Source organism: Danaus plexippus, chromosome 26 (assembly GCF_018135715.1).
Source record: "Danaus plexippus chromosome 26, MEX_DaPlex, whole genome shotgun sequence".
Classification (NCBI taxonomy): domain Eukaryota; kingdom Metazoa; phylum Arthropoda; class Insecta; order Lepidoptera; family Nymphalidae; genus Danaus; species Danaus plexippus.
In genome coordinates this window covers 4,292,645-4,317,990 of record NC_083554.1, presented here as the reverse complement: position 1 = coordinate 4,317,990, position 25,346 = coordinate 4,292,645, and the positions used below count along the sequence as shown (strand labels likewise).

The window sequence follows — 25,346 nt, the reverse complement described above, 5'->3', positions numbered from 1 at the left end:
TGTTTACAGGATCACATGATCCAAAAACTAATAACTTGGTTATACTCTTGTTGCAATAAATACCTTCCTTAAAATAAATTTCATTTGCATATTTCTATCTTAAATAGTATATAAGCTTTTTGAGTAGGCATTTATTCATAGTAACTAGATCAGAATTCACTTTTTTTTTATTAATATTAGACATAATTTCACTACTAATTAATTAAAACTACACAAACTAAAAAGAATTTTAAGTTCAAAACTTTCAACTATCTCGATTTAAACTTATCGTAAAATGAAATCTGAATATAACACAAACGAAAGATTTAAACACACTTCGAAAGTCTGCGATTGATTAATCTAGCACACCATCTCGCGTTACTAACGAAAGAGTCCTGATCTCCTCTGAAAACTGCTTACATGTCCTCCCCCCCTCCTACCCTACTGTCTCATATTCCTACAATATGTATACACTAATACGGATATTATAACAGGTTTACAACAAATCCTTCGTAACATTAGACATTCTTTTGATAATTTAGGATTATGGTTTGAAGTTAAAAAATTAACCACTAATTAATTATTATATTAAAAATAACGGAAAATATTCAAATACTTAATCGTGGTATTGGTGTAAGGACTTCATGACGTCATATAGATGGGTTCTTTGAAGTAAATGAAAAACAACTGGCGAGGCTTAAAACATTTAATAGTTAGCTATGTACAGTAATCTAGCACATTTCATTTTCTCTATGCCTGATAACAATGATTATAGATGTATTGCACAAACACGGTAGGAATATCATTGTAGTATTTCGCATCGCTGGGGAGAATCGGTTTGCTCAATCAATTGTTTTCTTAAGATCAAACACAGTGTCTAAGTATTTGTATACATAAAAATATTTGAAGTTACATAGTGCACAAAATTGTCGAGGCACGTTCAAGTTGTTTTTTTTTTTGTGCTCATTGTTGTCTTATGTCTAGAATAGTAAGTTTGTTAATAAATATTAAGTTATGTGTTAACAAATAAATACGAACGCAAATAAGGTATGGGTAACTGGTAGTACGTTTCAATATATGCATGATTGTATTTCATTGTTTTGGTGAATTTCGTACAAATCTCGATGTTTGTATAAAAGTTAAAAAAAAATATTGTTATTTTTTTTTTTTTTACTTACACAGCCATGCAAAGAATATCATTAGTGATGTAATCGATAACTTTGTTAAAGTAGCTCATCTAGCTTCTATATATACTCTAAGTTATTTATTAATTATTGGTAATCGTTTAAGGCAAAAATTATCTTAAATTTCTAAGTTTCCGATATAACCGCATCAGTAACTGCGAGAACATTATTATCGCTCCTCAACGTGTAATCCTCTCATTATCTGAACGAGTAAAGCGAATAACAACACAAATTTAAAACAAAACATTTAATTCTATACAAGATCTATAAACATAAAATGTTATACGAGAATCTATTAAACAACCATTGAACGGATTTATCACAGCTCATAATCCAGCATCCGCCGGGGACCCGGGCCATTATGAGAGTTCGTTTGGACTCGAATCAGGTTTGCGCACATCCTACAAAGTGCTGTTCCGTAACTGTTGTATGTTATAATACATAATATATCACACTATGGATGAACTCACAAACGCTAGTCCTTTACCGACCATCACATAGATAGCGTTGGCTTGCTATGAAAGTATGTCGTCTCCAGCTCGTCGCCTGTGAATGCCTTCAGACTTCTAGCTGTTTCAGTGCGTGGGGGCCCTTCACACTCACGTCAGTCTCCGGAGCCGTGTGTTCCGTCGTGGGAGCCCCCGGAGCTGGGCTCACATGTTCTGCCAGGTGGTGGTGACCAGCATATTGGAGTCCAGGCCGCGGGCGATCCTCTCGTGTATGCCGTGCGACAGCCACACCATACGTAGGGCCTGGTAACGCTCGTTGCAGAGCTGGAGGGGATTCCCGCGGCGGAGGCCCTGGAAATTATTTAAATAACCACCGGTTAGTCTGTGTGTGTACTATGAATTGTTACAATAAGTTAATGTTATTATTTTTGGTTGAGTCATCTTATTTCGTACAATTTATACGTGCGATATCTGTATATACCAACTACGGACCTGATCAGTCTCTCCATACGTGTCCAGGTATGGCGCCGGTAGCATCGCCCCGCGGGAGGGAGCCGCCAACAACAGGAGTTCACACTCGCGGACCCTGAGGAAGACCCCGGCCCCCGCGCCGCACCACAGAGCGTGCGCCACCACCGCCCCCGCCAGCTCCGAGCCGCCGCCTCGCCCGATCTGTAACGTCAATTTGTTGATTAGTAAATTTTATTTGACGAAAAATACTTGGACATAATCAGGATTCGAATCTGAAGCTACGGAATATAGTTTTCCAGTCGCTTCGCCAATTGAGTGAAGGAGCCCAAGATTAAAGCCGGTAAATTAATTAATTACAGGTATCTATTTGATTGTAAATAATTTTTGCTATATGATTAAGCGATTATTCTTTCTTTATACTGAATCACTTGTTTATATAAAGTGATACCAAAAAAAAGTTGTACTATCAGTAAGTCGACTAACCTTCCGTATTTCAATCTGACAGCAGTAGCTCTGCGAACACAATATCTGTCCACACACAAGGCACATGGTGGGGTTTTTGGTGTCCTCGCGCTCAGAGTTAGGGCACGAGAATTCTGACACCACGTTCATCAACTCCGAAAAATCCATCGGCAGTGTTATCAAACTGGGTGGCTCACTGGGGTCCAATACCATTTGCGGGGACAGCTCTCCTTTGAACCACTCCGTGGATAGTTGTGACCACATCGACGCTTTGTTCCTCGCCAGCGGATTGTCAATGAGATCCCTGAACGTGTTGGGGAGGTCCAGGTACCCGCACATGATATCCCAGGTGTCGCCGCCCACCAAGGTCAACTCGTTGGGTGGTTGGATGTCGCTTAGGAAGTGGTAGAACAAACAGCAGCAGCGAAGGAAGCCGTGACACTGCTTCTTGACACACTCCCACACCTCACCGGCTCTCAAGTTTTCTATGTCTAAATTCCCCTGCCGCAGCTCTTTCATGAATGGCAGCAGATTTTCCAAGTCCGGTTTGTTAACCTGCTCGGTGTCCTCCATCGGTTCGCTGTTGCAATGCGTAACGTCTACAGCTATAAGGGCTCTAGTTATGGTGGCCCTGAAAGCCTCCAATGTTATTTGTCGCGCCAAATGTGTGGGTCTGGCCGGGGCTGCCTTTTTGGAAAACAAACACGGAGCCGACAGCACCAGCGCCACCAATGTTCCGAATACGTCGTGTGATAGCGGAGATGTTTTCACTAAAGTGTTTAGACAGCTGAGAGCGTGGTGTGAAATATGTTTAGGCGTCGGCCATATAGGAGGCAGAACCGCCGCCAGTCTGATCAGCGCCTGCAAGGCGTCTCGGTGTCTCGAGGGCAGGTCTCCTAGCAGCGGTCTATTCTCAGCCTGTAGAACAACGTTGGTGCTCAAGATGGTGTAGGACGTCGCTCTGTACAAAGCGGCCACACGGACCATACCTCCAGATTCTGATAATCCACAGATCCCCGGCAACATCTGCAAGATGAGCGTAGTACTAATAATTATTTATTTAAAAAATACTTATTTTTATATAAAAATAACATTTTATTTAACCAGATATTGATTTAACTTCCCGTAAAATCATGGGTCTGTTATTTACATTCTATTCTACATTATAATTTTTTTGACAGGAATATCTAAAGATAAGAATATATTTTTTCCTGAATAAAACGTAATTCAAATTTCTATAAAAAACTTAAGATGCTAATAGTTTATTGTATAAATACAATGATCATATTATTTGAATTAAATAAACATGATATAAATATTCGGTATAGTATACCTCTGCAAACTCAGCAATAAGAACGGCAGTAGTGTCGTTATATTTCCTCGGCTTCTCATGGAAGTGTTCTAAAAATTCTTTAGGCAGTAGAGTCTCGGCGTGGGTGGAGACGTACACTTCCGCCTCGTCAGGGGACTCTTCTCCCTCGGACTCTGCCCCCCCAGCCTGAGGCGTCCCCGCGCAAGGCGCCTCCTGAGTGTATTCAGTGCACTGACGTACTGATTCTGAGCAAACCTGGAGAGGATATTCGTATTATTATTCCATTTTTAAAGCATATAATAAGTAATAGCACCGAGCATGCATCACGACAATAGTCACAAAATTTTCGTTTGGAGGTTAGAACTCTTTATAATTTAACAAAATAAGACGTATTCGTCAATCACAGAGCTATCCACGAATCAAATGCAAGAATACCCAATACAATACAATAAAAATTGTCACGTCTAGACGCTTAGGATCAAAGCTTCCAATAGTAATATGTCATATTCAATACCGTAACACTTTAAACATTTCCTTCACAACAAGTGACAGTGAAGAGCTGGAGGAAGAGAGGCGGACAACATCGAAACAGATAACACATAGTTGGTATATATTAACCTGGCGCACGAACTCAAAGCAGGTATCCGTTACATGTTCTATATCAACCTGATGTTTCAGCTTCAGTATCAGCTCGGCGGCGTCCGTGAAGGTGCCCTCCGCGAGGGGGGGCGGCGGCCGCGGCGGGAGGGGAGGGGAGGGCAGCAGCGGCACGGCCGTGTTACAAAGCCGCTCGCATAGCGGACACAGGTACTCCTTCTTTTCAACGTCGAAAGCAGCCGGCTGACGGATGCGGTAAGGTCTGCAATATTAAAAGATATGTAGTTAGTTTTACAGGAATCTTAGGCTATTTAGAAACATGAGGAAAATTTGAAATGCCGGTCCTTATGAGAAATGTACTGGTTTTCAACAATGAATATTTAAAATTATGTCAGAAGTATATGATAAAAAGAAAATATTAATGATTTTGTAGTCCCGTTGAGACCAATCCAAATGATTCGAACATAAACCGTTAAGCCGTATTCATACATACGTAATATACAATAAACCTATAGACAATTTATTTCGTGATATTATAATTAAAAAAAATGATTTTTTCAAAGAATAATTTTAACCACCATCATTATAGAAAAAGAGTTCTAGAAAAAAGTCATACCTAAGCTTCTCCTTGTCAAGCACTCCATCGACATACTTCCTCCAGCACTTAGCGTGGAGGGCGTGTCCACAGCATGACACGTGGGGCTGCGCCCCCAGTCCGGCTGGGGGCCAGGCGCTCCGCCACGCGTCACCAGCAGCCCCCGCTCCGCCGGGACCGCCCGACCCAGCGCCAACACCGCGGCGATTCAACACGCTGGAGTGTTGGGCGAAGGCTACGAGTACCAGCGGCTCGGATTTAGCTTCAACACGAGCCTGGAAACAGTCACACGATAGTTATTAATACTTTTTGCAACAAAAAATGTGATTCCTATCGTTTTATATCACTTCTCTGGGTTGTTGTAACTTTTGAAAGGCTTTAAAACCAGGTTCTAAATACAAATATTGCTTATTCTTTGATAATATTTCAACAGAGCTGATCTCGATCACCTATTAAAGTGTTAAATACAAATTATTAAGAAAATTTCATAATGTTGTTAGACCACTTTGAAATCATAACAAATCAAACATATACTCCTAGATACATCTATATATATTGTCTATCTAGTATTGTTGTGGTGACTTATTTAATATAATAGTATATCCTGGATATACCTGTTCCTGGCACATGATGCAGACCCTGGCTGGTTCGACGACTCCCCCTCCCCACACGCCCAGAGCCGCTCCACGGTATAACGGCAGCAGATCTTGCTTCTCCTCCTCCTCTGTCGCCTGTAAATTATACCACAATAATAATGAATACTGAACTTTCTTACTTTAATAAGTTAGAATATACGCAATAGGTTCAGGAATCTCCTACATCTTTAGCGTTCTGCACAGATTATATAACCGTATATTGTCTATACAGTTGACGGTTTCACAGATTTTATATATTTTAGATTGCCGCTATAATGAAAAATATTACAAAATAAATAACCAAACGGCCTTCCATACAACAAACTTAATATTGTTTTTAGTTTTTATAGATAATGGTTTCTTCCTGCTAGAGCCCAACTGGTACTTTGACGATTCTTTTTTTGTAAAATGCACTCAAACCAAGAAGTCACTTACCAACTATTGTAATGAAAAAATATTTCCACTCTTTTTTCTATACTTATAACGGCTAAATCTCTCTACAACCTGCTAAAAGACTTGGGCCTGTCCAGAACTCACATCAATTCGTTCTTGGAACGTACTTCGAAGGCAGCCCTAGTAGGTTCTTTTCAAATATGGTTAGGTAGGGAGAGGAGCTTGGACAGTGGAGGTGAGCGTTTAACGCGCGTTAGTTAGGGGCCCCTTAAACCTACACCTGGGTCGCAAGTCCCAGGCACTGTTGAAGCTCCACTCCCTGCAACGCAATGGACCCGGCACCCGCACGGTGAATCCATTGAATGCTAAGAGGTTTCGTCTCTTAATGTAGTTATAAAATCGACATCCATGTTAGATAGTCCAACGTTCAATGGAGAGTACAAATATCATTACATCCTACCTCAGTGGTCGTCTCTTTGAACAGCATGGCGTTGTTTGATATGAAGTTGTTCATTTGAGCCTTCATTTGTGCCATAACCTTAGCCCTTCGCTCCGCCGCCAGTTTGGCGCGACGAGCTTTCTCGGCGTCTGTAAGTATATCAGTATTTCATAATAAAGACAACTTAAAGCACACAACTATAGAAATAGAATCTATTGTGATGTCGATTTAGTTTTCGTCGCAACAGGAATGCAAATCTATTAATTTGTGTGAGTGAATTTTTTTTAAAGACATTTATATTACTAATTAAGAAATTTAAAACATCTAGACATGCATTGTAACAAATTTTCTAATCTAATACTCAATCTTCTGAAAATTAAATGAAAAAAAAAAGGTTATCGATGTGTCTTAGCACAAGATTCTTTTTAAAGTAATCACAATGAGGAAACTGATAGATCCTACACTAAGGTTAAATATTAGATCAGGTTTCAATCAAATTTATGTAGAAAACAGCCGGTTAATATATATATATATATATATATATATATATATATATATATATATATATATAATATATTAACCGGCTGTTTCATCAGAGCGAGGCTTCTCTTCCTGATCCGTCTCCATACATTCGTCACCACCCATGTTGTCATCGGTCTGTCCCAACAGAGACCTGTAACATATAACTATGTTCAAATCTTGAAAAACCTCCTTTGAAGATTTATCAAACAGTTTTTGTTTGAAAAAAAAAGTTATAATTTTTAAACAATCTTCCATCATTTGGTGTTAGTCATTAAATCAATTTTATTTTATTGTCACAAACAGAAAATTTTAAAAGCACTCTAGTTTAAGGTTATTGTGCAAAGTAGACAATAACTTACTATATAATACTATGTATGTGTTGTGTAATAATGCTATCAGACATACATACATTATACAGTCTCAGCTCACTTAACTAATTTAATGTTAAACTACTGTACTAACGCAATATTATTTCAAACGATACAAACTTCATTTTATTAAGGAGCCACTTAGCGAGTGGTCGGTGGGCGTCGACCCTAGGGCTGGCGGCCAGTCGTTGCAGCAACGCCAGCAGTCCACTGCGAGCAGCACTCTCAGCGAACGCCAAGAACTCGTAGTGAGAACTCTCCTCATCGCGCAGAGCGTAGCCTATTAGATGGAGAGCCTGAAGAATGACACGTATTTATTAAATATTGTATAAAATCATATTTAGAGTGATTTCGCTGGATTTAATATCAACCATTCATAAATTTGTTGTATTTATTTTTGGGACCGAGAATGTCCTAACCACAGATATTATCTGTTCAACTCTCCTTGTACTTCTATCTACATGACATACACTCTGACCTTGTGGACTTGCGGCTCCGAGAAGGACCTGGCCCTAAGGTCGAGGGCGCGGGTCAAAACTACACGCAGGACGTGCAGTGCTGCGTCACTCTGCAACAGGTTCGCCAGCAGACGGAACGGCGGAGACAGCAGCGGCAGAGGAGGAGGGGGACAGCATTCTGGAAGACCTGTAACAGGAGACGCTTAGTGATTCATAGTATGAAATATAGTACACGGCCACAACTATATTTATAAATATATATTAGCTGTGGAAGCGACTTAGTCTGATTATCACTAATAGTTGTTTAAGAAGAATTTCCGAGCCACTTAACCAAGTTACTCTAATAATAATAGATTTGGGTTCCATTACGCCAAATGCTTATAAACTCCTTGTATGAAAATTTGTGCAACATATTTTCCACGCTCGGACAGCGATCATATATATATTACCGGCAGCTTTCCTCCTGTTCCTCTGTTCCTCCTCGCTCCGGGACAGCTCCTCCCTGGTGTAGTGATAGAAGAAGGTGTCGTATTCATCGTACAGGTGCGGCTTCAGTTTGTACAGGCCGCGGTTGTGCGTGCCGCTCGGCTTCACGAAGTCAGCGACCTCGTTGATCACAGCTTCGAGTCCCGTCTCGTGCAACTGATTTTCGGGAAGAGATCTGGAAATTACCGTTATAAATACAAAAAATAATAATTAAACCATCAAATATATCAGCATCATCATCATCATCATCAGTCTATCGGAGCCCACTGCTGAGCAAAGACATCTTCTCACATGGAGAAGTTTAGAGCATTAATCACCACGCTTACGCTTGCTCAAGACAGGTTTGCGATTTCAATCTTATAATTTGAAATTATAAGTCCAGGTTTCCTCACGATGTTTTCCTTCACCGTCCGTCAGTGGTGTCTTAATACTCTTAGAAAGTACATATGACTCGGAAAAGATCACTTTGGCACTTGCCAGTTTTCGAACCCGCGCCCTCACGTATGAGAGGCGGGCCTTTTACCTCCAGCCCAGCACGACTTTCAACTATAGCTACTACATTTTTAATCATGACGTATGTTTGAATTAAACTATGATTTTTAATAAGGAATATGATCCTAAAATTATCTATACAACATTATTTACTGTCATAAATGATAAAGGTCATGTTTGACATATATTAGATAAGTGTGTGCGTGTATGGGTTCAGATGTCTGCGTTTGCTGATGTGTGTTTGTGTGTGTGCATGCAAGTGTATACACACATGAGTGCGTTAGTGTGCGTATTTCCATACCTATTGAGTTCGGAGTGCGGCATGGGTTTAACGCACAGCATCTGTATGATCTCCTTCTTAGTTCTCTGTGCTGCCGTCACCTCGCCCACTCCCGGCACGTAGCGGGAGCCCACCACTAAAAGCATACCCATATTTATTAAACATCCTATAATTATTCTGTATGTTGGTACTTCAAATATTAGTCATTTTTGTAAAGAATGTATTCTCTTATCTACCAATTCTTATGATGATAGTTGATTTTTTCTTGATAACTTTCATATATAAATAATCACTAATTCTTTATCAAATAACGAACCGGTAATAAGTAATCCAAGGAATTCCTCGACCATGCTTATAGTGTGTCTGAGCGTGTCGTCTTCTATGGTACGCTGTTCAAAGTCGTTAGCCGCCCAGTCCAGGAGATTAAACTTGTTCAGGACATGTATTATGAACTCGTTGCTCTCGATCAACGAAGCACCGATCTGAAATAGAACATTTCTGTTAAAGAAGCTATACATAATATAATTTTCCTTTTGAAATTAAGTGTACTAATTAAGGCCACAGAAAAACCAGTAATAAAAGTAAATAATTTCTTTAAACATGAGGTACTGTTATAACAAATATGAAATAGAAAAAACTACAATCATGAGCTAATTAGTCAGAAATTTCTACACAAGAAAAACGCTGTTGAATTCCTGAATAAACAAAGAAGCCTGAAAATCGGTATAAAAGATGTGTTGCATTCAATGCAACCATCTACAACCTACACCAAAAACACACTGACAATACAAGCATGGCCAAATAGTGCAGGCTTTAGGGACACTCCCAGTAAACTCTTGCCTGACAGACTGTCAAAAATCCTTGCAAACTAAATATAGATCCCTCAAGAGATGCTCTACGACTGCTTTCCATAATCTTACACTACATACATTATTACTAAGTTATTTGTGGGCTCTAAAAATTGTCTAACATAAGAACTTTTTTCGCAACAGTCACCGTCATTTCAATAAATATATTTAGTCATACAGACTGCACAGAGGAAGAGGAAATATCCACAAACATACATCAACTTCATTACACAGATATCTTGTGTTTAGGGCTTAAAATAAATAAAGAGAAATTAATTATGATAGAGTTGTCCAGTCTGAGAACACTAATTTACAAGTAATTTAGTTTCAAAGATAAACATTATATAAGAAACTCAAAATACGAAGAAGGGAACTATAGCCATGTTTTAAAAATATTATGCGTAGAATTTGACAAAACTGAAGGTGTTAGTAGAGAGTGTAGCGGACCTGAAGCATGATGACGTCTCTGTCGTACATCTCCGTGCGACACTTGACGTTGTGGTAGAAGTACAGCTGGTTGAGGAGAGCGAAGCCGTTGCGACGCCACATTCCGGCGTGCACCTGGGCTATCATGGCCATGGTACGTAGCACCGGCTCTGGGAATTGAACCGTTATTATATTAAACATTAGGGTAACCACAAATCAAAACTTTCCTATGAATTTGGAAACGACTACATCTTTCATTAAAATGTTTGTATTGGTGTCAAAAAATAATTATGTAACGCTAGAAGTCTTTTTTTATTTGGATACCGCAAAAAAAAATACGTACGCTAATACAATAATTTTTTTTTTTTTTAAGATATGATTTTTTTCGCTTAGAATATAGGAGATATTAAAATCTATGTCCCACAGTGGGATCTTTACCAATGAGTTCCTCTGGCTTGGGTTTGGGTTTGTCATGTCTATCGAACTCCTTGCTGTGGTACGACAAGCCATGTCTGTGGAGGTGAAGATGAAGTCCCGCTATAAAACGGGATAGAGGTCGATGAACCGACACAGGCTCTTTGGACACGTCGTATGGGATCACTGAGGCGCTTTGGTTACCCAACTCTGAAAGATAGATATAAAGATAAGCTGAAAGTCAACGAAGGTCTTCATATTTCTATAGATAAAAATTCACTAAGTTACTTTAAGTATCATACAAATAGGAACAAGTTACTGTTTGTACGTCACTTTAACAAGTTTATCTCAACGAGTCCTAAAACATATGACACCTGTATAAATGACACATGTCGAAGTTAGGTTATAAAATTTAATATTATGGCAACATTATATTTTTCTTATTTCATACAAACTTCGTGCTTTTATTATCCATTTTGATGTAAATCTTGCTTAATATAAAAACAATGATACCCTCAATACATTCCGTCTCTCACCTCTAAGTTCATACTTGTCGCCAGCAGCAAAATTATCAGCATGTCTTCTGAGTGCCATCCGGTACGCCGATGCAGCCAGCGACCGTTCTACGCTGCACCATTCCAACGCCAGCGTTATACTGTTCGCGAGCTTCACGTGCAGGTTGAAAGCCGATTCCCATTCTGGTTCATACTCCATGTGTTGTCCAATCTGATGCAAAAAATATCCTTAAGACATATATATATATATATATATATATATATGTCTTAAAATTTATTAGGACAAAAACTTTTATCTATTAGTAGGACCCACTATCAGAAAAGTCGATAGTTTTAAAGGGATTAGTGTTCTACCCTTTCAGGATTCAGTAAATAGAAGATTGTTAAGGATCTCAACTTTCAATAATTGTGAGATCTAAGGGTTTCGTGAGTATTAATTTAAATAAAACTAATATTTTCGTATTGCTCTCCGTTAATTTATTATTTTAAAACTACACACTCCCGACGTTTAAGTTCTTTGCAGCAACCGTGATCACGGGCATTTTTAAAATAATAAAAATAACGCAAAGTAATCCGAAAGTATTAGTTTTGTTTAAATTTCAATAACTGTATTTGAAGATCTTCTTCCAGACAATCACACAAAATTGGTTCAATCTCATTGTCTTGAGTCCATATACGCATGGTATGTTTATATCTAAATGGTTTTCCTTCACCGACCTGCCTCACCACGGAGTCCATGCCCTGCATCATGACCAGCAGGTTCATCATGAGCGACAGTCCGTGCAGGAAGCCCTTCCGGAGGTCGTCGTCGAAACTCGTCGGTATGGACCCCAGGAGGTACTTCACGTCGTACAGAATAAACTGGGCACGTTTGAAACCCATCGGCACGTGGTTACGATCAAACTCGAGACGGCCCTGAGGAATATATTTTTTATATTTATCATATATAAAGTCAACACTCAACCGATTCATTATCTACCACTGGAGCTAATCCAAATTCCACATAATAAGTTTGTATCAGAGTCATAACTACTACATAGAAACCTACATACATGTAAATATTCGTAAATTGACTTCAATATTACTTTGATAAGTAAAAATAAAATCACCTCAGCGTTACACTTCCTTGTGCATTCACTGACGAACGTGTTCATGACTACGAAGAGCGCGTCGTGTTTGGCGATGAGGTGATGAGCCAGGGTCGGGGTGGTGTAGAGCTGCACGGACAGAGACGATATCGAGAAGGAGTGGTCGTGGTCGTCACGGATGTAGTCCTTCATTATAGTGGCTGTGGATATAGATTAAAAATATTACAGATAACACATTTAAAATATATTTATATTGATTCACACACTACCATGACCTGACTTTCAATCCATTACGTAAATGGAAAGACACACAGCAGGACATATTTTAGAACTAACCATAATTCTTAGTAAACAGTATGGCCATGGTTCGTTTTGTGGAGTAGTCCATTAATGTGGTTGCTATGAGAAGTCTATGCCAAGCCGTCCTTGCAGCTTTCCACATCTTGCAGTCATTCTGCATGACGCCCACGGCCACCCCACCTGAAGTTCCAGCCAAACCCCAACCGGATAAACCGGTCTCTTCCCCCAGCGCCACCTGACAAACAGCTAGACGGAGACTTTGTTCTTGGCTTACGAAATTCTGAAGCCTGAAAACATATATATGTATTTTCAATATTTTTTCCTTATTGTTCTGTTCGAATTCTCCTGTGCCATCCAGTTCACATAAATGAGATTTTTTTTATTATTATAAATAAAAACGGCGAACAACTCTTACCAATTCAATAGTTTCATAGCGAATGTTTGATGGGCGATAACGTGTGCCTGCATCACCAGCACTTTGAGAGCTGGTCCATGACGGGATGTGAAGCTGGAAGAACAATACATACCAATGAAGACGAATATGTGTATATTAAATGTGAAGTATAAAAAAGTGTCCTCACATCTCGAAGTCATTCTTCAGTTTGTCGGCTATCTGGAAAGAGCTGCACTTGACCAGAGCGCGACCCTCGCGGTCTATGAGGCTGACCAGCTCCACAGAGTCGCGGTGAGTGCACTTCATCACACGTATCAGAGTCGTTATCACCTGGGTGATAACATATAGGGTTGTCACTGATGATTTATGACGTGACACAAAATTATAATTTACAAGGTTGTGACTTACGATTTATGACTGACACAGTGATAACATATAGGGTTGTAACTGACACAAATTAGAAATGTATTTTAAGGTTTGTGGTTTCATTGTTACTATTATTTTTATTAGGGTTGTTACAAAATATGATTAAAATTATTCAATAAATTATTCTATTAGGTATTTGTATGATAATAAAAAAAAAACAGTTCAAAAAGAAAATTGAGTATTCTTAAAACCTCACTTCTATAAATCTGTTGTTTTTATTTACCATTTAAAATATAAACAGGAACAAACAGACCAACCTGTCACCTACTCATTTTATTATAGACATCATTATTAATATTATATTGAATATCATTAAATACCTGTTCAAAGGTATGAGTCTCGTCGTTGTATAGCACAGTGCAGTAACAATCGGGCTGATCCAAGATCTGAAGTAAGTCCCTCTCGGTATCCTTGAGTCTGTAATAAAATAAGTTCAAGATATACAGGCTGTTCACATTTAAACAATAGAAAAAAATTAATGTAATTTAAATTAAAACCCAAAATCCGGGTTATCACATTCCAGATGTTTAATTTAGTAAATATTTTGTAATTCATTTAAAGTGTCAACAAAACATGACCATAACATATAAAGTATTTTTATATGAATCTAAATATAAGATACTTACTTAAATTTGACATCACCCCCACCAAATACTATTGTGATTTGAACTACCTTTATCTGACATATACAATATACATATATAAGACTTTCTACATATCATCCAGAAATTTCTTACAGCCAGTTCTTTATAAAGAGTTCTGCCAAATATACTTCATTATTTAATGCTGACCACAGATTATATTTAGCATAGAAGACTTGTTGGAGAAAAAAAATCTTTATAGGCTTAACATAAAAAATATTATAAAGGAATATTATCATACATCAGATCGTTGGGCAGTCCAGGCGCGTGGTCGAATGTAAGGAGGCGGAAGCAGTAGGGTAAGCAAACAGACGCCACTATCTTCATACGCTCCAACACCTCGGGGCTGATACTGGCTTGAGCCTGTTCTTCGTTATCCTTAGCCTGAAAAATTTACAAATATCGATCGAAAAAGATATATCGACAGTTTTGCACTTATGCATACGATTTGATGTACTCCGAATCCCCAAATTAAGGAATGTACTTATAATATAACTACAATAGTTACTTGAACAGTGTATTTACCCATTTATTTAGAGATCATTCTGTAATAGTGAATATATTATCTATGCGCTTGTTATCGGTACAATTCAATTGACAATTTTTTTTTTCATGATTACCATTATCCTTACCGAGTGTAAGTCACAGGAGGGATCTCTCTTCCAGGCCTCTGTGTCTCCGCAGTCGCAGCATCCGCCGCCTCCGGACTGACCCATCTTATATCTGTGATTGCGATGAGGGGACACCTTGAAGCACTCCACACAGAGGACGCACGTGTTGTCCATACCTGGTACACCGAAACAGACAAAGCTGGATGAAATTGTATGCATGTGACAGCAGATCTGTCGTTAATAAATCTATTTACGTCAGGACACATGTGTCAATGTCTTCTATTTATATTGAAACTTACTTTTATGTATATATATAATTATAAATTTAAAATTCAAACGACAATTGAAAATGTACCATTAATAATTTTCCATAATTCGTCAATAAATTCACTCATTAGCTAATTAAAACTTATTCACTGGCACCTAGAAAGCTAATAATAACAAAATGGCGAAAAAAATATTGAAACGGTATACAAACAAATTAAACAGTTCCTTTTGACAGTTTCTATAACGTTTTAAACGAGTAGGGTTGCAAGCAGAGCCTCTCGAACAAGTATTATGTTTTTCTGTTCTAACATACCACATTCTCTACAGCTATAAGCCGGTTCCCCCTGCTTGAACACTCTCCCGCAGAGTGTGGACCGTCTCGGCGGCGGAGGCTCCGAGCTCTCAGCGGAGCCCCACACGAACTGCTCCAGAGGCTGAATGAGCAACTTGCTCGCCATCTCCTCATCGAACGACCAGTCTTGAAATTATCACAATCAAAGATAAAGTTTCCCGTGATTTTATATACATACATTATATACAGGATATTTGTGTGTGTTTGTGAACTACAAAAAGGCTGTATTGGTTTTATTACGTATATATTTGAGATGTTTTCTTTCATCTTTTGATCCGAGCAATGCAGCTCAATGCTCTTAAATATATAATTACTATATATAGCTCACAATTAAACTATACTTATATCTTTATTTAGTTAATGAATATTTTATCATAATTATTTTGGGTAGTCGAAAGCCTGTAAGAACTTATACCGACTAATTCTTCTACTGTTAGATTTCTATAGATAAGTTTATATAGGATATTCAAACCTAGACAAGTCCTATTAGGTTGTGGTGAATATATCCTGGGCACCGTAACGCGCCAATGATCCTGAAAGTGCGCCGGGGAGAGCACCCCCTCCGCCATCTTGGTCTGCCATAGCTTCACTAAAGCATCAGCTTTAGCAGGAACCGGAAACCTGTTTCAATAATAAAAAGATCAAGTGGATTCTGTAATGAACACACTCAGCAATTAATGAACGCAGCGGAGCGTCTTATATCTTAATGAAATTAATTAAAATTTCTATAGTATTAAAATTGTGGTTTAAAAAAAAAACAAGCTATACATTCTTTGAATTTCGATTAAATTCCAAAATAAATATAACAATTGCTAAATGATTATTCTATAATATATACATATTAAAAAACCGATATTAATTCGTCTCACATAGCAGCACTAGACACCGACAATATAAATTTTAACTCATTTTTCCCTCTTAAATGACAAATCAATGTGACAGCTACCCGCCATTTTGATGCACAAGTACAAACAGCATAATATAAATGAATAAATAAAATGGCTATAAAGTAATCTGTCAAAGATGATATTTACTGTATAATCGAAAGTAATACTCCAAGTATTACGTAATCCAATTTCTTACCATAATAAATACACCCTAGTATTCTGAATTTCGATAACATCGCATACATTTAAAGTAATTATTATATTAACTATTTCACTTTATCAACAAATTATGTTGCTATTTCATTTACCATTTAGTTAAATTACGTATCCAGTAACCACAAAATAGAGCTCTGGTAATAAGATATGATATATAAATGATATGAAGCAATAATATTCTACTATTATTATCTTAAAAATACAACACAGTAGTATTTAATAACAATGCATGTATCTTTAATTTAAAAAAAAAAATGTGCAGCAAATTATTTTAGGTGCCTATCAAGCAATAAGGTCGTTATTGGCCCAAACACTTTTACTTTAAATTCTCAGGTCATTGACACGGCGTCGTATATTTAAAAATAAAACGATTTCTTAAAGTTACCTTCGCCTTTATAGCTTTATATTCATTTGATTTTTTTATGTCTTAAACCGACATAATTATTTATAAGGTAAGATCTAACCCCTAATGAAAGTATAAAATATTGTCTATGATTTAATCTTATTCAGTTATGATTTGTATTGAATGTTGAAATATTTAATCATAGAATTTTTTTATCAATTATATACAAAATTTTTCATTGTACTATAATCGTGATTTTAACGTAACACTTTAAATAATATAAAATCGCGAGATATCAATAAGCACCATAAAGTAAAGTATATATAATGGTTGTTTACTGTAACCCATAGACGTAGTTGTGACTGTGTAATTTGAGTAAATCTCTTTATGGAAATCATATGAAAATATCCTTCTATTAAGGTTTTAGTAAATTTTTTCATTATTCCTATTACCAAAACCTACAAAAATCTTGTTATATATAAGTAGAATCACTGGAACAACTAGTGTGTTTACATATAGATGTAAACATTTATATATAGATATAAAGTATACAATAGAAGAGTATTCCTATTCGACCTCATCATTTTAATCATCTGGAAACTAAAATGGAATGGTTGGTATGTTGTTTTAAATATGGCCTGTATTCCTGCAAAGACTTACAGAGTATATTCGGCCAGTGTCGTATACAACACTAAAAAGGATTTAACTTAGTTTCGATTTACGTCAATTTAAACGTCACTGACACAAGGTATTGTGTGTAATAAGGCTGAGTCCGTACTGGACGTGTTGAGTTAACGATGCAATCTCTACTTAGAAAGTGGATTTGATCACATACAAATTTTATTTTATATACCTTATATAATATAACATTTGTACACGTGTTTCTTACAGCCAAGATATATAAGAAAATAAATAAACGATTCTGCGAATTTTATTGGCAACACTCACGTGTACGGAACAAAACGTTTAATTAAAACTTTATAACCACAATTACTATACTTTATGGAGACGATATAAATATCGGTAAAGGTTATTTAGGATAACGCGGTCAATGACTTCGTGTTGTTTTTTTTAATAACGCAATCGAGCGTTTGATTAGGACGTGAATATTGATTTTACGTTGTACTTTTAGTATTTTCATCGTTCACCTAAAGGGAATTGTATTAGCGTCGTAATGAGGTTACAGGAATATGAAAAATGCAAAAAAAAACATTCAAGTCATTCATCATGACGTCACTATATCCATTACGTCATTGATATTATGGCGTCATTCACGTCTTTTATTAAAAACGGTTGCGTATACTAATAAAATGAAAATCATGAAATATTCTTTAATTTAAAAAAGCATTTAAATAAATTCGAACAATTTGCATGATGATTAAATCAAGTCATCTTCGGCTATTTCGTATAAACTTCACAAATATTTTATTAAGATTTTTTCTTAATATAATATTTCACACTTAAATTAGTACTTAGGTGTTGAACTTAATGTAAGTGAATCGAGCTCCGATTGTTTAATTATTTTCAATGATTTCTAAAGAAACATCACTATTACGTAATCAAAATAAAGAAATAACAAGCCGCTATCGGTCGTCAAATAAATGCGACAAAATTGAAATAATATATTTCGATTTCAATACAGTCGGGTAGCTATTTACATAACAAAAACTTCAATACATACTAGACTCCCGTATATGATTGAGTTACCGATTTTAGTTCATACTATCACATACTTCATAAAGATTATAAATAAAAATATAAAGTTTAGATTTCAATTTAATTTACACTTTAATAATATAACATTAAGATACAAAACAGCTTGTATGTGATCACGGAAGCTGGCATTTCACCAAGTACAGATAATAACTCCACCTATCCCCCGCAAGACCTTCGTGACATTGCGACCATTAAGGCGAGCACGTTTACTTAAACAAAGCTTTTGGAAATGTTTTGTGTTTACTTACTTTCGTTTTTGATACACGTGTCTGTTATTTAACTTTAAAGGTTCACCTCAAGGCTCAAACTCGACACGTCAATATCAAAAGCTTCTCAAGAAAAGTAGAATAATTAGGTACAATATTACAATAAAGAAAACTTTCAACTCATAAATATATATACATATATAATATAGATGACTTAAATTACGTCATCAATTTCATTTCTTAGAGAGTATTAATGATAGTAGATTAATAGTTTTCTGACTTAGAGATTCCATCTCACCGCTCTTACGTTGATACCACCACATTAGATTGAATGAAAAACAAAACACTGTCCGTATTAAGTCGGATGCACACTCATGGTATGAGTATAGAACGTTTTTCAAGTCAGCTTTGATAAAAATAACATCTTTATTTAAAAACAAATTAACACGTATAAATATTGCGACATTATTATTTTTTGATATTAATTGAAATAAAATTATAACGTTCGTACAAACTGGCCGTATGATAAGTACTTACATGAATTTATTCCGTCTTCGTATGACAAATAATAAATCATTTAATTCATAATACAAGTGAAAACATACAAAAATGTCGGCGAAGCGGCGATACGTGCATGCAGTATGACGTAAAACATAAATATAGGCGTGTGATGTAATGTTTTATAATTAATGTAATGTATATACATATATATATATATTGTTTAGAGACAGACAGATAGATATGACAATAATAGCATAAAATTCAAGCATGAAATAATTGTGATTATTTTAATATTTTTATAGAAATTTTAATTTATAGCACACAATTTAAAGAAAAGTATATTTGGCTAACAAAGCTTTTGTACCATTATAAGGTCTTTTTTATGTGATTTTAAGGGTAATGATGTAACATATACCACACCTAACCACACCTCGTCTGCCCGTGATCACGGTTGCTGCAAAGTAACCGAAACGTCGGGATTATGTAGTTTTTAAATAATAAAATCCGCGTAGTATATCCGAATAATACTAGTTTCATTTAAAAGTACATATATGTGATCAATAATCGATTTTTTTCTATATATTTTAATAATTAATGTTATTTTCCATTGATTTATTTTTTACTCAAATATACATATGTATATATCAAAATGAAAAATATACAAAGTTAATTATGACATTTCTATCACCTATAACGTCTGTCAGGTTCACAGACTAAGAAATTAAGAATAGTAACAGTCATGAGTCAAGGTGCTACCGGAAATAGCCAGTGGTATAGCCCTGTTTGAACAACAGCCTTTAGGATAAAGCTAGCGGACTTTTTTGATATAAGAAGCATTGAAGGCAGGCTTTTCTATTCAATACGTTAAGGCGCTAATTTTCTTTGATGTCACTAAGGCGCTATTATTTATAAATATCAACGTGCATCGTGTCAAATTAATATTCAATTTCACTTTAAACTGGCATAAATTATTTGAACGCATTAAAAAAATATCATTCCTATGTACATATAAATTACTAAACAACGTGTTAGTCAACTTATTTTTTAATCATCTGCATCTGATTATAATATGCTTATTGGTATTAAACTCACTAGGCATGAGCTGTGGCAGAATGAGAATCAATCATGACAAGGGTAAAGATTATCGTTTTATCTGTTACATTTGACAGATTAATAATATATTTAAATTAATTCGTAATTAAGTCATAACTTCATATAGGAAACGAATTACTATTATGCAAAATAATAAAAAATCTACACTTAATACCATATCAGTCTTAGACAGGACAATTTATTTGCATGCGAAGAAAATTTAATAATAAAAAACAATTTATGATTATAATTTTATGAATACTTTATTGTGACTATAATTATAAATGCAGAGTGACAGTAGTTCTGAATACATCGTGTTGCAGGGAGAGAAGCTTCCACAATGCCTGGGCCTTGCGACCCAGGTGTCTCTTAAGGGGCCTCTAGTCTAATTTACTGCGCGTTAAACGCTCGCCTCCACCATCGAAGTTCCTCTCCCTACCTAACCAAATTTCAAAAGAACCTACCAAGGCAGCCGTCGAAGTACATTCTACGAATGAAATGATGTTAGTTCTGGACAGGCCCAAGTCTTTGATTAGGTTGTATAGAAATTTAACTGTTATACCTCCCGCTCCCACTTCTACCGCGTACAAATTTATGACGAACCTATTCCTAGTGGGGTCGTTAGTGAGCTCGTAATACTTATTGACCTTAATGGCATGGTCTTTGGTGATAATGAGATCTCAGACTTTCGCGAGTATTCACTAAAATAATAATATATTTTTTTGGATTTACTACGCGAATTTTATTATTTTAAATCACGGTTACTTTTCAGCAATCGTGATCACGGTTGTTGAAAACTAACCGAAATTTCGGGATTATGCAGTTTTTAAAATAATAAACATCTCGTTGTAAATCCGAAAAAATATTACTCTTTGGGGATGTTTGTTTTCAAAGGAACCGTAAGCTCTATTGACACAACGCGATTTTAAAATCAGCGAATACAGAAATATGCCTGGTTTGGACGCGCATGCACAAATATCTGAGATTTTATATTGTTTCTCATAAGCATCCATCATTATAATGTATTTTTGGAAAAGCTACGTATTTTAGTGCTCTGTCATTATTTTTGTAAGATAATATTTATTTTATATAAAAATATACGAACATCGTACATACAGAAGAAGCAAAAAATTGGGTACACACAATGTGTTCATCCATAACAGAATAATAACCAGTAAGTTAAGGCACCACGTTACTCATTTCTGCAAATATTTTATCATACAAAGGTTTGAAACATTTCTCAACATTGTCAGTCAACCAGATAAATTTGCATCGTGTTTGAAATATTTTTTAATCTCATTCATCCGGACACTCCATCTTTTCGACATTACTACAACAATTTCAATAATCTGTGGCATTTCCTTCTGGTAACAAAACAACAATGAAAGCGTACCGTATATCAGAGTAATTTTTCTCTGATGTAACACATTATGTAACAATGTTATTATGAACGTACCACATGTCCGGCGTGATCATTTCTGCTCCATCCTCCTCCATGGACTCGTCTCCCACTTCCACCTCCAACTGCATAGGCGGTGGCGAGCTCATCTCGCACGCTTGGCTTTACATATTAACATGTAATTTATTATAGAAACCAAATAAAACATCAAAGAAATAAGAAGCAAGAAAAGAGAATTTAGAATTATTGATATACAATCTGTATTAAACAATATAAACAAAACATAAGTTTTTAAATTTATACTAAGCATGAATTATCCAGAAGGTAAACAATTAAAGAAAATTTGAATACAGCATTCCCGTGGCGTTTGGTTTCATACAACTGGCAGATAATACGAGTCCATTGTCTTAAAACTTCTTCTAGAAACTAAGAGTAAATTCACCAATGAAATTCGTAACTCAATCTAATGTACCGAAACTACAAAATCACTTATCTTTAATATAAATAAACATTGTTACATACAAAATATAAAAACCGCAGCGTTTTACGATAGAAAATTACTTAATAAAACTGAAGGTTTATAAAAATGACTTTCATAAAACGACTGTGTTATCGATATCGATATTTTAAAATTGGTGTCTCATGCCTTAATGACGTAATTTTTTTTATGGGATAAGACGCATTGTCCAAGTTTGTATTGGTACACTACATACAACAATATGGTGAAATATGTGAATGAAAAACCCTTAACAATTCGCATGGTTCTTCAACAGTGTCTGGGACATGCAACCCGGGTGTAGGTTTAAGGGGTCTAGTCAATGGTCCACTATGGGATACATGAGGGTCAACTCTATCCGAAGTGAAAGTCAAAGAACTTAACGACAATTGTCGTGCTTCAACACCATTGTGGATAATTTTATTATTTAATTTTAAACAGATTTTGGGTAGTATTTTTTAAGGGATTTCCATTAACATAAGTTTTTGAAATCTTGTAATAATAAATATGCAATTGATATGTTTTTTCTTTGATAATTTTGTATAGTTTAGTGAAACAAAGGTTTTTATATTAATGCCGTATGTCACAACCACACAGAAGCATCTAGAGAAAAATATATCACAAAATATAGGACAGATTTGAAACTGTTTTGTTATAAGTTTTAAGATTTCAATCAGCAATTATTTATCATACTAGAAATAATGAGATATTCATTTAAATTAACATAAGTACATTAATGCCTTATGTTACAAGAGATAAGGTTTACTATTTTACTATTATTATTGGAATATAGATTATGCAAATTGTATTGCAGCAATGGATTTTCTTTACATCAATAAATAAATGACATTTATATATATATATATATATATATATATATAATATACAATGACAGAATACAAATGTAATAAATGACATGATTATGTAAGCATATCATTAACACTACATAAATTTAGAAAATGTCTGTGGTGGTAAATTTTTAACACATTATTTTATTAAACAGTGATTAATACAGAAAATAGTCATATACATACAAAAATTTGATCATGTCGATAGAAAGAAATAAGTAACCAAAAAAACTATAGATAGACCTTTAAGGTGAGCGAAATAAAGTCTATAGCAATTTTGAAGACAAACAAATAATGTCTGTCTTAATAAACTTGATTGTGACAAGGTAAATTTTGTCTCTCTTTAAAGTCTCACATGCCAGATTAATAAATTTATTTAAAATAGAATAAAATTCGATATTTCTGCAAGAGAAATTTAACAGACACAAAGTGTGGCTTCCATGTATAAAAAATATATATTTTTATTTTTCACTATTATAAAGGACATATTAAAACATTCACTAAATACATTTTAAATTAATTTAGAAAATTTACATCCATTTATTCATTAAACCAATCATATTTAAACCCATTATAGTTTATATGGCATGCATTAGTATACACACAGAAAAACATTTTCCCTAAAATGAGAAATATTGTACTCTCACATTATATATAAATGTTCTTTTTGAATATATGCAGCTAATATCTGTTTATGTTAGAACAATATTGTAAAAAAATATAAGATGTGCTTTCTGAGAAATATTACAACAAGCACAAGCTTATATAACTTGTACAGTTTTTTATTAGTGTTTAATACAACTAGACAAAAGCACGAAATTAAAGATACATTTGAGAATTATATTACTTTACTAGATTGAATTTTGGCATGAAGTTATACATATTTGTACAAGGAAATAATTAGTTTATATGATTTTTTCTACTTATTTATAATGCTTATGATACAACAAAAAGAAAATCCACTTTTTTGTATCAGTTACCCGATTTTATTGATATAAAACAATATTTATGTATATAAACACCTAATTGTTTTTGTTTAGTGTAAAGATTTGTATATACCTATAAGAATTTTTTTGTTTTTAACAGCCTTAAAAATATATAGGGAATATTTGTAAAGAAACTTGGCAGTGTTTTTACATAAAAACTGTTAATTTTACCATCGATAACAATCCTGCTTTTATAACACTTTTATAAAAGAAATATTGTTTTAAGTACTTTTTAATTGGTGACTACAAGGCTATAAATAGTTAAGAATTGAGATCAATAAACATGTTTAGATAAGACTTTTACTAAAGTTCTAAATCTGATTATGATTCAAATTGTACATAAAACACATAGCATGCAGAGTAAAACATTTTATTGGGAATATCTAAACATAACTCGATATCTTAGGTTATCATTGGTCGTAGCTGTATTCAATTACGAAACACAATAAAAATTATCACAAACATACTGTGAAATAATATAAAGAGTCTACTCAAGTTACCGTGGAATTAACGTAACAAAAGAAAATTGTCTTACCTCAGTTTTAAATTGTTAAATCATCCAATTTGATCTCTTTGTTTCAATCTAGCCGTATGAACAAAAATCTCACGATAAAACTCAAAAAACTAACACTGAACGCTTTTATTACCATCAGTTTCCGAAACTACGAACATCACTTTTCACATCTGCTAGATTTCTCTATCATTGGCACTTATCCACTGAAATTTTGACATTTCATCGTAGCATGAATTTACTAAATTACCAAATATATCGTGAGGAAAACAGATACCTATATACTTTTTGTAAATTATAATCTTTTCCCATTAGTTACTAAACTATAATATTGTATAAAAGAAAAATAGAAAAGAAATTTACAATTTAATCAATATTATTGTGCAAAAGAATTAAAAATATTGCCATCGACAACAGAGAGACCATTTTCATTTTAGTTTTCAGCTGTTTTAGGATTTGTGTATCGATTATCCGTTTAGGTGATATTTCAACTCGATGCACATTAAAATAAGTTTTTTTTTAAATTATAATAAATCCTAGTATGATTCCTGATAAAATTATATATTTTAAGAAAATATTTTAATATTCTATATTTCCTCACTATGTTGGTTCTATAAAAAAAGGAAATACTAGACACGATTAATGAAGAAATTTTTATGTTTAAAATAGAATTAACGTTAGCTTGAAGTATAATAAGATATGATAAGACTCATATTGTACAAATCTTCGATATACTTAAAT

General features: G+C 34.9%; 1 protein-coding gene across 3 annotated transcripts; it reads right to left on the bottom strand.

Annotated features, from left to right (window-relative positions):
- Positions 1-671: 671 nt before the first annotated feature.
- Positions 672-24,979, bottom strand: LOC116774460 (E3 ubiquitin-protein ligase UBR1). Of its 3 annotated transcripts, none has more exons than XM_032667201.2 (29): positions 24,630-24,979; positions 21,822-21,928; positions 15,877-16,025; positions 15,366-15,530; positions 14,807-14,961; positions 14,416-14,558; positions 13,854-13,950; positions 13,295-13,437; positions 13,129-13,221; positions 12,750-13,000; positions 12,435-12,613; positions 12,043-12,240; positions 11,347-11,536; positions 10,835-11,020; positions 10,418-10,566; positions 9,439-9,604; positions 9,144-9,258; positions 8,314-8,525; positions 7,885-8,051; positions 7,527-7,702; positions 7,098-7,189; positions 6,538-6,665; positions 5,664-5,780; positions 5,071-5,324; positions 4,476-4,716; positions 3,879-4,112; positions 2,567-3,571; positions 2,105-2,284; positions 672-1,963 (listed from the first exon to the last, which is right to left on the bottom strand). In XM_032667201.2, the coding sequence occupies exons 2-29, from the start codon at positions 21,911-21,913 to the stop codon at positions 1,817-1,819; spliced, it is 5,424 nt and encodes a 1,807-aa protein (XP_032523092.1). In that variant the 5' UTR covers positions 21,914-21,928; positions 24,630-24,979; the 3' UTR covers positions 672-1,816. The 3 variants fall into 3 exon arrangements, with proteins under 3 accessions (XP_032523092.1, XP_032523093.1, XP_061380768.1); XM_032667202.2 differs by having other exon boundaries at positions 4,524-4,716; positions 24,630-24,977; XM_061524784.1 differs by lacking the exons at positions 21,822-21,928; positions 24,630-24,979 and adding an exon at positions 19,310-19,326.
- Between the last annotated feature and the right edge of the window lie 367 nt (positions 24,980-25,346).

Bases quoted from the DNA above. Each gene is read 5' to 3' on its own strand.
- LOC116774460 (XM_032667201.2), bottom strand. From the start codon at position 21,913: ATGAGCTCGCCACCGCCTATGCAGTTGGAGGTGGAAGTGGGAGACGAG. The intron at 13,222-13,294 runs GTGAGGACACTT...TTGTTCTTCCAG, and splicing joins CTGAAGAATGACTTCGAGAT to CTTCACATCCCGTCATGGAC. The intron at 3,572-3,878 runs GTATACTATACC...CTCATCTTGCAG, and splicing joins TTATTGCTGAGTTTGCAGAG to ATGTTGCCGGGGATCTGTGG.